General features: G+C 46.9%; 1 protein-coding gene across 1 annotated transcript in view; it reads left to right on the forward strand.

Moving 5' to 3' along the window:
- The first annotated feature begins 1,709 nt into the window (after positions 1–1,709).
- Positions 1,710–15,887, forward strand: part of LOC125467729 (IgGFc-binding protein-like) — a 61,586-nt gene continuing 47,408 nt past the window's right edge. Inside the window, exons 1-2 of the mRNA XM_048563889.2 lie at positions 1,710–2,043; positions 8,100–8,267. Of these exons, the coding sequence (XP_048419846.1) occupies positions 8,195–8,267 (73 nt within the window). The 5' untranslated portion in view covers positions 1,710–2,043; positions 8,100–8,194. The remainder of the gene's footprint in view (positions 2,044–8,099; positions 8,268–15,887) is intronic.

Consider the following 15,887-nt stretch of genomic DNA (forward strand, 5'->3'; position numbering starts at 1 on the left):
TGGAGAGCTGATGGATGAAAGGGAGTGTGGCGCGATGGTGGTATTGTCATAACATGATTGGCTTGGAATTCAATTGATTATACTCATGACATGGGTTCAAATCTCCCAAAATCAGCATGTCGAATTTAAAGTAAATTTATAAATCATGACCATTAAATATTATTTGTTGTTTCAAAAGTCCATCTAATTCACTGATGTCTTTTAGGAAAACAAACCTGCCAACATTTCCAGGTCTGGTCTACATGTGACTCCAGACCGTCAGTGTTAGGGCATTGGTAACAACTGAATATCAATGGGGAATGGTTAGATACTCTTTTGTTGGAGACTGTCATTGCCTGAACTCATGTGGCCTGAATGTAGGGAATCTAATCTAATCTAGTTTAATCTAATCTAATCTAATCGCTTACAGCCAAAGACTGGATAGTGTTCTAGACTTGCTACATTTGGACATGGACTGCTTCAGTATCTGAGGAGTCATGAATAGTTCTCAACATTCTTACAATCATCAGCAAACATCCCCACTTCTGATCTTAAGAAGGAAGATAATTGATGAAGCTGCTGGAGATGGTTGGGCCGAGGACACTATCTTGTGAAACTTCTGCAGTGATGTCCTGGGGCTGAGATGATTGGCCTCCAACAACCACAATCATGTTCCAATATGTCAGGTATGATGTCGACTAGTGAAAGAGCTTTCTTGCCGATTTCCACTGACTCCAATTTTGCCAGGGCTTCCAAATGCCACACTCAATCAAATGTAGCCTTGATGTGAAGGGCTGTCACTGTCACCTCACCTCTGGAACTCAGCTCTTCCATCCATGTTTGAACCAAGGTCAGGAGCTGAGTGGCCCTGGCAGACCCCAAACTCGGTGTCACCGAGCAGTTATTGCTGAGCAAGTGCTGCTTGGTAGCACTGTTTCTGACACCTTGCATCACTTTACTGATGATTGAGTGTAGGCTGATGGGATGGTAATTACTGAATTTGATTTTGCTGACATTTTCTATACAGGTTATACCTGGAAAATTTTCCACATTGTTGGACAGATGATGGTACTTTTGCTACACTGGAACATCTTGACGAGAGGATGCAGCTAGTTTTGGATCACAAATTATCAGTACAACTAGCAGAATATGGTCAAGCCCCATAGCTACTGAAATATCTTGTGTCTTCAGCCACTTCTTGATATCATGTGGAGTAAATCAATTTGGCTGCGATGTTGGTGACCTTAGGAGGAGGCCAAGATGGATCAACCATTTGGGCCCTTCTGGCTGAAGATGATTGTGACTTGTATTTTAAAAGGTGCCATATAAATGTACATTATTGGTATTTGGCTCTCAGCATCAGCTGATGCTAACTGTACAGCAGCAGGCAAATTGGGTGGTATCTGATGGGGTTGAAGGTTCACTTCCGACGCAGCAGAAGGTAGTAGGAGATTCACAGCAACCCTGGGTGAATGGCATTAGGTTCTGTTACATTGTATTTCCCAGGGATTCAATGCAACCAAATCGCAATCCCGCTTCCCGCATGGGAACACAATTTCTTGAATAACCTGGTAGCAGAGATCTGTGACACAAGATACTTCATTAATTAAAAATAGAGGCAAACTGCAGACAATTTGGAGACAGGAGGCGAGTCAACACCAGCGACCCATGACTGCTGTACACCAGCTCTCGATCCTCAAACTGCTGCGATGTACTTGCAGAACCAAGGGTCACGTTCAGTGGGTGTGAAGAACACTCTCTGTGAGACGCACTCCATTAACTTTGGACAGACATTAACGGGAACACGGATGAGCGAATGAGAGACTGTCGAAAAGCAAGTGTTTGAGATTCCACATGACCACGTTGGTAACCTCCAGGCAGATCAAAGGCAAAGCATGATATATAAAGCAGAGAGTCTGCGGGAGAGTGAGAGACTATAAAGAAGGAGGATATCCTATCTCTGCAAGCTGCACTGAGGTTTGTGTTGGAGTGACAGACAGAATTTCTGACTCAAAGAGATCATGTAACGTTCACTGTTGGAGGAGCAGAATGCAGCAGACATTTGTGAGTTCGCAGCTAGTCATGTAGAACTATCTTATTTTTGGATGCTTGCTTCAGTTTGTCAAAAGTGACAGTGTATGTGAACCCAGGAAAGTTGATCTGCAATTTAATTGTAATGTTTATATGCGCATACATTTGTAGGTGTACACACGTTAAAAAAAAACTTTCTGAATGGGTATGCGAGGGCAGTGGTTCTGCAGTATGGGTATCTGAGAGTTGGTATGATAGATATATTCCAATTCGAAGACTAAAGGAGCACATAAGATTGCAATAAAACAAAGGGGACACACAATAACTCCAAAGTGGGTCAGACAAATAAGTAATCTGGAGGTACAGTTACCGAAATCGTGAAAAGGAGCCACACAGGTTTTCAAGGCCATACAAATGGGATCAAAGCAATAATTAGCAGGAAAAATCTGAAGAGGATGGGTTACCTGGCAGAGGGCTTTAAGATTATTAGATGGTTTGGAGGGAGAGTCTACAGAGATATCCCCAGTCATGTTAGAGTCTAAAATTAGGGGCAATAAATATCAGAACATCACAACTAAACCCAGGAGAGATTTATGACGAAACATATCTATTTAGAGGTTGGTGAGAAAATGGAAATTACTGCTATGAGTAATTGCTTTAAAGGGGAAGCTGGTCAAAGCATGAGGTAGGAAGGTAAAATAAAGAATGTGTGTGTTACTGGGGTGAGATGAAAAAGTGGAGGATTGGTGGGGAGCAGCGGGGAAGAGATCTGTGCAGACCAGAAGACCCTGTTACAGACAAATGCTCTGTTCTGTGTTGTGATTAACAAGTTATTATTTGTGATGAGTTTATACTTGAGTAGAAAATATGTGACCGGTGGTTTAAAAAAAGGTGTTTTCACAAATTCTGGCTCCAGCCCACTTGTGTAGGTACCACTGATTATTTTATTTTGTTTGCCTGCCTGGTTTCAAGAAATTGACAAAAGTGTTACCAGCTGTTTGCAATCCTGCAACCTGCAGCAATCCTGCCTGCTCTGAAGGGTTCCAACATCTTTGATCTTCACAGGAAACTTTGATATGAGATAGTCCAAAATCAGCTTGAAGCACCCAATAAAGGGAAGAGACAAAGGCTTGCATTTATGCAATGCCTTTCACAACCACCAGACAACACAAAGCACTTTGCAGCCAAGTAAGGACTTGTGAAGCACACACACTGTTTAAACATAGAAAACACAGCAGCCAATGCCTGCACAGCAATATCCCACAAGCAGCAATGTAACCATAACCAGAAACTGCCTTGCTTTGTGATGTTAATCAAAGTGCCCCTGATTATTTTATTTTGCACATTGGCTCGGATGCCAGGGAGAAACCTAAATAGAGTATATTAAAATGCTGTCTTGGGAATCTTTCTTTCTTGAATTCAACAGAGGTACAAGTTTAAGTTCTCATCTGAAAGGTAACATCTCTGACAGTGCAGCACTCCCTCAGTACTGACCTTCTAACAGTGTGGCACTCCCTCAGCACTGACCCTCTGACAGTGCAGCACTCCCTCAGTACTGACCCTCTGACAGTGTGACACTCCCTCAGTACTGACCCTCTGACAGTGCGGCACTCCCTCAGTACTGACCCTCTGACAGTGTGGCACTCCCTCAGCACTGACCCTCTGACAGTGCGGCACTCCCTCAGTACTGACACTCTGACAGTGCGGCACTCCCTCAATACTGACCCTCTGACAGTGCGGCACTCCCTCAGTACTGACCCTCTGACAGTGTGGCACTCCCTCAATACTGACCCTCTGACAGTGTGACACTCCCTCAGTACTGACCCTCTGACAGTGTGGCACTCCCTCAGTATTCAACCTCTGACAGTGCGGCACTCCCTCAGTACTGACCCTCTGACAGTGCGGCACTCCCTCAGTACTGACCCTCTGACAGTGCAGCACTCCCTCAGTACTGACCCTCTGACAGTGCTGCACTCCCTCAGTACTGACCCTCTGACAGTGCGGCACTCCCTCAGTACTGACCCTCTGACAGTGCGGCACTCCTTCAGTACTGACCCTCTGACAGTGCTGCACTCCCTCAGTACTGACCCTCTGACAGTGCTGCACTCCCTCAGTACTGACCCTCTGACAGTGCGGCACTCCTTCAGTACTGACCCTCTGACAGTGCAGCACTCCCTCAGTACTGACCCTCTGACAGTGCGGCACTCCTTCAGTACTGACCCTCTGACAGTGCTGCACTCCCTCAGTACTGACCCTCTGACAGTGCTGCACTCCCTCAGTACTGACCCTCTGACAGTGCGGCACTCCTTCAGTACGGACCCTCTGACAGTGCAGCACTCCCTCAGTACTGACCCTCTGACAGTGCGGCACTCCCTCAGTACTGACCCTATGACAGTGCAGCACTCACTCAGTACTGACCCTCTGACAGTGCGGCACTACCTCAGTACTGACCCTCTGACAGTGCTGCACTCCCTCAGTACTGACCCTCTGACAGTGCTGCACTCCCTCAGTACTGACCCTCTGACAGTGCGGCACTCCCTCAGTACTGACCCTCTGACAGTGCGGCACTCCCTCAGTACTGACCCTCTGACAGTGCTGCACTCCCTCAGTACTGACCCTCTGACAGTGCGGCACTCCTTCAGTACGGACCCTCTGACAGTGCAGCACTCCCTCAGTACTGATCCCCTGACAGTGCGGCACTCCCTCAGTACTGACCCTCTGACAGTGCAGCACTCCCACAGTACTGACCCTCTGACAGTGCAGCACTCCCTCAGTACTGACCCTATGACAGTGCAGCACTCCCTCAGTACTGACCCTCTGACAGTGTGGCACTCCCTCAGTGCTGACCCTCTGACAGTGCGGCACACCCAGAGTACTGACCATCTGACAGTGCAGCACTCCTTCAGTACTGACCCTCTGACAGTGCGGCACTCCCTCAGTACTGACCCTCTGACAGTGCAGCACTCCTTCAGTACTGACCCTCTGACAGTGCTGCACTCCCTCAGTACTGACCCTCTGACAGTGCGGCACACCCAGAGTACTGACCATCTGACAGTGCGGCACTCCCTCAGTACTGACCCTCTGACAGTGTGGCACTCCCTCAGTGCTGACCCTCTGACAGTGCGGCACACCCAGAGTACTGACCATCTGACAGTGCGGCACTCCTTCAGTACTGACCCTCTGACAGTGCAGCACTCCTTCAGTACTGACCCTCTGACAGTGCGGCACTACCTCAGTGCTGACCCTCTGACAGTGCGGCACTCCCTCAGTACTGACCCTCTGACAGTGCAGCACTCCCTCAGTACTGACACTCTGACAGTGCAGCACTCCCTCAGTACTGACCCTCTGACAGTGCACACCTCCCTCAGTACTGACTTCCAACAGTGCAGAACCCCCTCAGTACTGACCTTTTGACAGTCAGCCACCCCCTCAGTACGGACCGTCTGACAGTGAGCCACCCCCTCAGTACTGACCCTCTGACAGTGCAGCACTCCCTCAGTACTGACCCTCTGACATACGGCACTTCCTCAGTACTGACCGTCTGACAGTGCGGCACTCCCACAGTACTGACCCTCTGACAGTGAGGCACTCCCTCAGTACTGACCCTCTGACAGTGCACACCTCCCTCAGTACTAACCCTCAGAGAGTGCTGCACTCCCTCAGTACTGACCGTCTGACAGTGCAGCACTCTCTCTGTACTGACCCTCTGACATACGGCACTCCCTCAGTACTGACACTCTGACAGTGCGGCACTCCCACAGTAAAGACCCTCTGACAGTGCGGCACTCCCTCAGTACAGACCCCCTGAGAGTGCGGCACTCCCTCCATACTGACCCTCTCACAGTGCAGAACTCCCTCAGTGCTGACGCGCTGACAGTTCAGTATTTCATAATGTCTCCACAGTGTGGAAACAGGCCATTTGGTCCAGCACATCCACACAGACCTTCCGCAGACCATCCCATTCAGACCTATCCCCTAACCCTATTCATGTATTTCTCATAGCTAACACACCTAATCTACATATCCCTAAACACCATGGAAAATTAGCATGGCCAATCCACCTAACCTGCACATTTATGGACTGATAATAGCAACACTCCCTGACTTACTCTGTTACAGAGCAGCATTTCCTCAGCGTTGACCATCTGGCAGATAAGCACTCCTCAGTACCAAGCCTCTGACAGTACTCCCTGCATGACTCCATCCAGTCTGATCCTCTGGCAAGGCAGCATGCCCTCAGTGCAGAACCCTGAGTATACACTGCTCCATTAGCACTGACCCTCTGACAGGCCGGCACTCGCTCAATTCTGAGCACCAGTCCTGACCCACTCTCTCAGCACTCCCTCAGTACTGACCCTCTGACATTGCAGAACCCCCTCAGTACTGACCCTCTGACAGTGCGGCACTCCCTCAGTACTGACCCTCTGACACTGCAGAACTCCCTCAGTACTGACCTTTTGACAGTCAGCCACCCCCTCAGTACGGACCGTCTGACAGTGAGCCACCCCCTCAGTACTGACCCTCTGACAGTGCAGCACTCTCTCTGTACTGACCCTCTGACATACGGCACTCCCTCAGTACTGACCGTCTCACAGTGCGGCACTCCCACAGTACTGACCCTCTGACAGTGAGGCACTCCCTCAGTACTGACCCTCTGACAGTGCACACCTCCCTCAGTACTAACCCTCAGAGAGTGCTGCACTCCCTCAGTACTGACCGTCTGACAGTTCAGCACTCTCTCTGTACTGACCCTCTGACATACGGCACTCCCTCAGTGCTGACCGTCTGACAGTGCGGCACTCCCACAGTACTGACCCTCTGACAGTGAGGCACTCCCTCAGTACAGACCCCCTGACAGTGTGGCACTCCCTCAGTACTGACACTCTGACAGTGCGGCACTCCCACAGTACAGACCCTCTGACAGCGCGGCACTCCCTCAGTACAGACCCCCTGAGAGTGCGGCACTCCCTCCGTACTGACCCTCTCACAGTGCAGAACTCCCTCAGTGCTGACGCACTGACAGTTCAGTATTTCATAATGTCTCCACAGTGTGGAAACAGGCCATTTGGCCCAGCACATCCACACAGACCTTCTGCAGACCATCCCATTCAGACCTATCCCCTAACCCTATTCATGTATTTCTCATAGCTAACACACCTAATCTACATATCCCTAAACACCATGGAAAATTAGCATGGCCAATCCACCTAACCTGCACATTTATGGACTGATAATAGCAACACTCCCTGACTTACTCTGTTACAGAGCAGCATTTCCTCAGCGTTGACCATCTGGCAGATAAGCACTCCTCAGTACCAAGCCTCTGACAGTACTCCCTGCATGACTCCATCCAGTCTGATCCTCTGGCAGGGCAGCATGCCCTCAGTGCAGAACCCTGAGTATGCACTGCTCCATTAGCACTGACCCTCTGACAGGCCGGCACTCACTCAATTCTGAGCACCAGTCCTGACCCACTCTCTCAGCACTCCCTCAGTACTGACCCTCTGACATTGCAGAACCCCCTCAGTACTGACCCTCTGACAGTGCGGCACTCCCTCAGTACTGACCCTCTGACACTGCAGAACTCCCTCAGTACTGACTCTCTGACAGTGCGGCACTCCCTCAGTACTGACCCTCTGACACTGCAGAACTCCCTCAGTACTGACCCTCTGACAGTGCAACACTCTCTTAGTACCTGCTTCTTGACAGAGCAGCACTCCCTCAGCACCGACCCTGTCACAGCCCACATAGTCCCATACATTTTACACTCTCTTTCCAATTCCAAAATCCTTTGCAATCCATAAAGAGACACCTGAGCATTTTAACTCACTGACGTGGATTTCATTTGCGGGAACTTTGGGGTAAGTTTGCGAGAGGCACTAAACTAGTTGTGTATTGTCAGCTGCCTGTTGTATGCATTGTCCAAAATTCTGTGTCATTTACATCAAGGAACTGAATAAGGAATGTGTGGTAACCATTTTGTGGATATAACTCTCTCTCTCACAGTATCCCTGTCTAAGTTTACCACCATTCAATGCAGACAGATAGATGAAAAGTAATAACGTTGTTCTTTTCTTCAAACCTGTCAGAATTGTGCGTTCTTTACAATCAATCGCCAACAAAATTGACACAAATAAGTCTAAGTCAAGGTTCCATTGGATTCTAAAGTGGATTGGAGGCACTGATGGAAATGATGTTTGCTGGGCCAGTGAAGCGTTTGTACATCATGCTGTTTTATTTGTTGATAGACTGCAATGGTGAGAACAGATCTCAAAGTAATTTACATTAAGTATTGTTCTGTGTGATGTACAAGATCGATTGTACTCTTTCAATTCTGTCTGCTTCTGTCCCTGCCCTCTCAAAATGATCAGAAATGCAACTTTTTGTTCAAGTCGAACTCAGTTTCATATTGTGGTCAAAGATGCATTGACTGAATCATTCTGTTAGCCTTTTCTGATTATGTAGCTAATGTGGACCATTCCATACCATTGTCCATTCCCACCATCCCCATCACTGCCCATCTCAGACCACTGGCCATCCCACACCACTGCCAATGCCATACTACTGACAAACTAAATGACAAGCCAAACAACTGACAATCCCACACCATTATCCATCTCTTACCACTCCATCCATCATGACTCACCATCCCTTGTCACTGACTGTCACTCGCCAATGACCATCTCTCATCTATGACCATCCCACACCATGGAAAATCCATCATTGTTGACCATGTCTCCACCATCAAACCCACACCATTGCCCAACCCATGACACAGGTCATTACACTTTCCTCACTGTCCCACAGAACTATGCACCTGCACTTCTGACTGTCCCACACCACTGACCACGCCACTCAAACTTCCATCTCAAACACTTGCCTTCCTCTCCACTGACCACCTGATACATCTTTCTATCTCACAGCACTGATGAAGGTCCTACCACTATTCTTGCACAAGACACCGTGCAAACCTTCATTGACCATTCCTCAGGAGTAACCACATGTCAACTGTCCATCTCACATGCTGGACACCTGACTCTACTGTTCATCTGGCGCTATCTTCCACGACATCCCATGCCACAACCCTATGCCTGTGACCATCTAAACTGCATCACTATTCATCCCATATCATTATCCAACCCATATAACTGTCTGCTGCAATCTACTGACTAACACTCATCAATAACTGTCAATCATCACTGATTGTCCACCACCACTGAGCATCTCAAACTGGTGATCATTCCTCACAACTGCCCATCTGCATCACTTTCCTTTACACGCCTCTGTTAATCCCACACTGCTGCCTATATCTCTCACCAGTCACCATTCATTCCATGATCTATCTCCCCTCCACTACCCATCCCACCACGATCCATCTCTCTTACAGACTATCCCATAGGCAATGGCCTAGTGGTATTATTGGCAGGCTTTGGTCCAGTAACCAACCTAATGTTCTGGGGGCCTTGGTTCAAATCCCGCCACTGCAGATCTGAATTGAGTAAGAATATGTGGAATTAAGAATCATTGTCAATTTTGGGGAGAACCTATTTGGTTCACTAATGTCATGCAGGGAAGGAAATCTTCCATCCTGTCCAGACATGTGACTCCAGGCCCACAGCAATTTGGATGACTCAGAAATAGCCAAATAGTTGTATCAATTACTACAAGGTCTCAACAAAGAAATGAAACTGGGCTGACCACATGACATCGACCTGGGCACTGGAAAACCACAAGGCAGAAACAGCCCTGTCAATCCTGCAAGTCCTCCTCATTAATGTCTGGGAGCTAGTGCCAAAACTGTGGAGAGCTGTCTTACAGACTTAGTCAAGCAACAACCTGATACAGTCATACTCAAGGAATCATACTTTATGGACAATGTCCCCCTCACTACCATCACCATCCCTAGATATGTCCTGTCTCATCAGCAGGATGAGCCTAGCTGAGATGGCAGAGCAGTGGTATACAATCAAGAGTTGCTTTGGGATTCTTCAACATTGACAATGGACATCCTGAGGTCTCGTGGCTTCAGGTTAAACATGGGCAAAGAAACCTCCTGCTGATTACCATGTACCATCCTCGCTCAGCTGATGAATCGGTACTCCTCCATGTTGAATAACACTTGGAGGAAGCTCTGAGCGTGGCTAGGGCACAAAATGTACTCTGGGTGGTGGATTTCAATGTCCACCACCGAGCGGGGCTTAGCAACAGCATGACTGATCAAGCTCGTCGGATCTGAAGGGATGTAACTGCTAGACTGGGTCTGTGGCAGGTGGTGAAGGGACCAACGGGAAGCAAAAACATACTTGACCTCATCCTTATCAAGCTACCAGGTGCAGATGCATCTGTCCATGCATGCTTTGGTAGTAGTTATGGAGATGAAGTCCCGTGCTTACACTGAGAATAACACCCCTCATGTTGTGTGGCACTATCACTGTGCTAAATTGAACAGACTTAGAACTGCTGTTGCAACTCAGGACTGGGCTTCCCTGGGGAACTGCGGGCAATCAACTGCAGCTGAATGATACTCCATTACATTTTGTATCCTCATGGCCCAGCATAGCCCCCACAAACTCTGGTTCAATAGAGAGTGCAGGAGGGCAAGACAGGAGCAGCAGCAGGGGTACCTAAAAATGAGGTGTGAAGCTACCGAACAGGACTACTTGCATGCCAAACAGCATAAGCAGCAAGTGACGGACAGAGCCAAGTGATTCTGCAACCAATGGATTAGATCTAAGCTCTGCAGTCCTGCCACATCCAGTTGTGAATGGTGGTGCATAATTAAACAACTCCCTGGAGGAGGATGCTCCATAAATATTCCCATCCTCAATGATGGAAGAACCCAGAACATCAGTGCAAAAGATAAGGGCTGAAACTTTCACAGCCGGAAGCACCGAATAGATAATCCATCTCACCCTCCTTCAGTCGTCCTCAACATCACAGATACCATTCTCCAGCCAATTCAGTTCACTCTACACGCTATCAAGAAACAGTTGGAATCACTGGATAGTGCAAAGGTTGTGAGTCTTAAAAGTATTCTGGCAATAGTATTATACACCAGAAGGCGCTGCTCCCCTAGTCAAACTGTTCCAGTACTGTTTCAACACTGGCATCTACCTGACAGTATGGAAAATTGCTCAAGTATGTCCAGTACACAAAGAACAGAACAAATCCTATACGACTAATTACTGCCCCATCAGTCCACCCTTGACCATCAGGAAAGTGATGGGACGTATCATTGACAGGGCTATCAAGCAGCATCTGCTCAGCAATAGCCTGCTCAGGGACACCCAGTTTGGGCTCTGCCAGGACTACTTACCTCCTGACCTCATTCCAGCCTTGGTTCAAGCACGGACAAAAGAAGTGAATTCAAGAGGTAAGGTGGGAGTGACAGCTCTTAACATCAAGGCTGCGTTTGACCCCATGTTGCATTAAGGAGCATTAAGGAATCAATGGTTAACAGGGCCAAACTTTCCACTGATTGGATCATAACTGGTGCATAAGAAGATGGTTGTGTTTTGGAAGTCAGCCATCTCAGCTCAAGGACATCTCTACAGAAGGTCCTCACGGTAGTATCCTAGGCCTAACCAGTGGTCAGAATGATTGCACAATGTTTGGCATCATTTGCAGCTTCTCAGATACTGACTAGCCCATGTTCAAGTGTAACTAGATCTGGACAATATCCAGGATCGGGCTGAAAAGTGGCAAATAATATTTGTGCTACACAAATACCAGGCAATAACCATGTGCAATAAGAGACAATCCAACCACATTCCCCAGCCACAATCCAATCCACATTCAATGGTGTTATCATCACTGAATCCTTCACTCTCAACAACCTCAGGGTTATCATTAACTAGAAACACAACTGGCCTTGCAATATTAATTGATTGGCTATGAGACCAGGTTAGAGGCTAGGACACTGCGGTGAGTAACACACCTCTTGGCTCCCTGAAATCTGTCCACTATGTACAAGGCACAAGTAAGGAGTGTGATGGAATACTCTCCATTGGCCTCAATGGTGGCAGCTCCAACAACACTCAAGAAGCTTGATACTTTTCAAGACAAGGCAGCCTGTTGATTGGCACCTCATCCCACAAACACCCACTCGCGCCACCAATGACACTCAGTAGCAGCAATGTATATTATTTATAAGATGCACTGCAGAAATTCACCAAAGATCCTCAGTCAGCACCTTTCAGCCCCATGGCCTCCACCATCTGAAGGACAAGGGCAGCAAATACATGGGAACACGAGCATGTATAAATCCCACTCTAAGCCATTCACCATCCGAATTGGAAATATATTGCCATTCCTTCACTGTCGCTGGGTCAAAATCCTGGGATTTCCACCCGAAGGCATTGTGGGTCAACCCACAGCACATGGACTGCAGCTGTTCAAGTATGCAGCTCACTAGCATCTTCTCAAAGGGCAACTAGGGATGGACAATAATGCTGGTCAGGCCAGCAATTGCCATATCTCACCAGTGAATTAAAAAACACTACTGAATGTACCACACAAGTGGCTATTGTACAGTCCTTTTCCTCACTGCTGACCATTATCACACATGCCATGAGATTCTTTCTCACTTCATAATACACACTAGTTCTCACTGCTGTCTATATCACATCATTGATCATTCCTCAATGTTGGATGTGTTTTACTGGTGAATGTATCTCGCTGTTGACCATTCCACACTGCTCACAATATCATATCATTGACAAAATACCACTGCCCTAGTATCAATCATACAATCCCTACTCATGAAAGCAAGCCATTCACCACATACAGTCCATACCCAGGCCCACCACATCCTTGTCATCCTACATTTCCTATGGCTAATCCACCTAGCCTATACATCTCTGGATACTATAGGCAATTTCGCATGGCCATTCCACCTAGCCTGCACATCTTTGGACAGAGGGACAAAACTCATGCAGAATCGGGGAGAATGTACAAACTCCACGTAGAGAATCACCCGAGGCTGGGATTGAACACAGGACCCTGGCACTGTGAAGCAGCAGTGCTAGCCACTGGGCCACTGTACCACCCCAAGTCAATGCTGACTATACCAGACTACTGAGCATATCTCGCTGCTGCCTTACTCTTACTGTCAGCTATCCTACAGAGCTGACCATCCCATCTGTTGGCCATATTCTCCTGTTCTGAAAGCTGAAAGAGTGTTATATTTAACCACAAGGTGATAGAACACAACAAAGTCAGGAGATTATGCTTAAGCTCATGGGTATAATGGCATCTGGAAGTATTGTGTACCGTATTGGTCACCTTCCTAAAGGAAGAATGTAAATGCATTGGAGGTGGTTCAGAGAAGGTTTAGTTGACACATATCTGGAATGTGGGGGTTTTCCTAGGAGGAAATATGGGACAGGCACACCTTGTATCTGATGGAATTTAGGAGAGTTAAAAATCAACTTGTGTGAAAAGTATAAAATCCTGAAGGATCTTGCCAGGATGGATGTAGAAATGATGTGACCTCTTTTCGTAAAATCAAGGACTAGGGGCCATTGATTAAAAATCAGGGATATGTATCCAAAATAGAGATTAGATGAAATTTCCTCAAAGTGGGCCATGGGTGTTTGGAACTCACTCCCTAAAAAGGTGGGGGAAGCAGAGTCCTTGAATCTTTTTAAGATTCATGTTAATCAAGGAGGTGAAATATTATCATGGAGAGCGATGGACTTAAGGCTACAAACAAATCAGCCATGCTGTTTATCGAATGGATAAGCAGGGTTAGAGGGTCTGAGTAGACTGCATCAGTGCTGAGTTGTATGTTCATATGCTAACCATCCCATACAGCTGACTGTGCCTCACTGCTGACATTTCCACCCTACTGATCATATTCAATACCATCATATCACTCCAATCCACAGTGCTGATCATACTCATTACCTCCATATCACCCCAAACAACACTGCTGATCATACTCAATATCTCCACATCACGAACGCTGGCCATCCCTCACTGCTGGCCATCTTTCACTGCTGGCCATCTCACTGCTGGCCATCCTTCACTGCTGGCCATCCTTCACTGCTGGCCATCTCTCACTGCTGGCCATCTCTCACTACCGGCCATCCCTCACTACTGGCCATCCCTCACTACTGGCCATCCCTCACTGCTGGCCATCCCTCACTGCTGGCCATCCCTCATGACTGGCCATCCCTCACTGCTGGCCATTCCTTACTGCTGACCATACATCATTGTTTATTGTATTACAGTACTGCTGATAGAATAGGAGTATAGAAAGTGCAGGATGGATCTCAAGAAAGCAATCAAAAAAGCAAAGAGTGACCAGGAGAAAATGCTGGCAAGCAACATCAGGCAGATTGCAAAGATGCTTTACAAGCATATCATCAGAAAGAGAATAACCTGGGGAAGTGTATGGCCTATGGACCAAAGTTGTATTGACCAAAGGAGCAATCCTTCTTCAAAGTGCAAAGTCAGAGGACAGTGGTAGAGTATTAAATGAATATTTCACAACTGTTTTTATTCTGGAAAAGGAAGTTGTAAGTTCAGATTTCGAGAAGATGGGCTGTAAAGTTCTTGAGCAGATTGATATAGGAAGTGAGAAGGTATTGGAAGTTGTGAAAGATTTAAAAGTGGGCAACCCCCCCGATATCCAGATGAATTGTATCCCAGGCTGTTGTTCGAGACAATGGAAGACATTACAGAACCCCTTATCTAAATGTCCATATGGTTTCTGGCCACAGGATAGGTGCTAGAAATCTAGAGGATAGAAAATGTTGTTCCATGTTACAAGAAGGAATAGAACAGGGAACTACAGACCAGTGAGTCTAATATTAGTGGTAATGAAATTATTGAAGAAAATAGTGTAGAAGAAAATTAATCTCCATTTAGGATGGTAAGATTTGATGGGATTATCAGCATTGCTTTGTTAGAGGGAAGTCATACCTAACAAATCTGGTTTACTTTTTTGAGGAAGTGATCAAGTGTATGGATGAAGATAGTGCAGTTGATATAGCTTATATAGATTGCAGCAAGGTTTTTAGCAAGGCCCCACATGGGAAAGTTATAAAGAAGGTAAAAAATCATGGGATCCAGGATAACTTAGCAAATTGGATCCAAATTGGTTTAGTGACAGGAGACAGGTGTTAGTGGTAGAAGAATGTTTGTGTGGCTAGTGCCTGGTGTGCAGTAGCTTACCACAGGGATTGGTGTTGGGTCCCTTATTTTTTGTGATACTCATCAATGATGTAAATGAGAATGTGGGGGAATGATAATTATGTTTGAGGATGACACAAACATTGACTGGGTTTTTGACAGTGAGGAGGAAGATGTTAGGTTACAGGAGGACATAAAAGGATTGGCCAGATCAGTGGCAGATAATAATGAACCCTGGTAAATGTAAAATTTGGAAGAGGGAACAAGACAAGGGAGCACTTAATGAATAGCATTACACTAGGAAGCTTAGAGAAGCAGAAGGATCTTGGGACGCTGTTCCACCGATCAAGAAAGGTAGCAGATTAATAACATAGTCAAGAAAGCATAGGGATGCTTGGCTTTATCAATCATAGATCGGCATAGATTATATCAGCAGGGAGGTCATGTTGGAGCTGTACAGAACTTTGGTTAGGCCATAGCTGGAGTACCACACTATAGGAAGGATGTGAATACATTGGAGGAGGTGCAGAGGAGATTCAGCAGGATGTTAGCTGGAATGGAGTAGCTTAGCTGCAAAGGGAGACTGAATAAGCTTGGGTTGTTTTCTTTAAAGCAGCAAGATCCAGGGAGAACTTGACAGAAGTGTACAAGATTATGAAGGGCTTGGATAGGGTGAATAGACAGCAGCTGTTCCCCTCAGTTGAATGTCAGTAACAAGGGGACATGATTTTAAAGTGAAG

The sequence above is a fragment of the Stegostoma tigrinum genome, chromosome 34 (genome assembly GCF_030684315.1).
Source record: "Stegostoma tigrinum isolate sSteTig4 chromosome 34, sSteTig4.hap1, whole genome shotgun sequence".
Taxonomy (NCBI): Eukaryota; Metazoa; Chordata; class Chondrichthyes; order Orectolobiformes; family Stegostomatidae; genus Stegostoma; species Stegostoma tigrinum.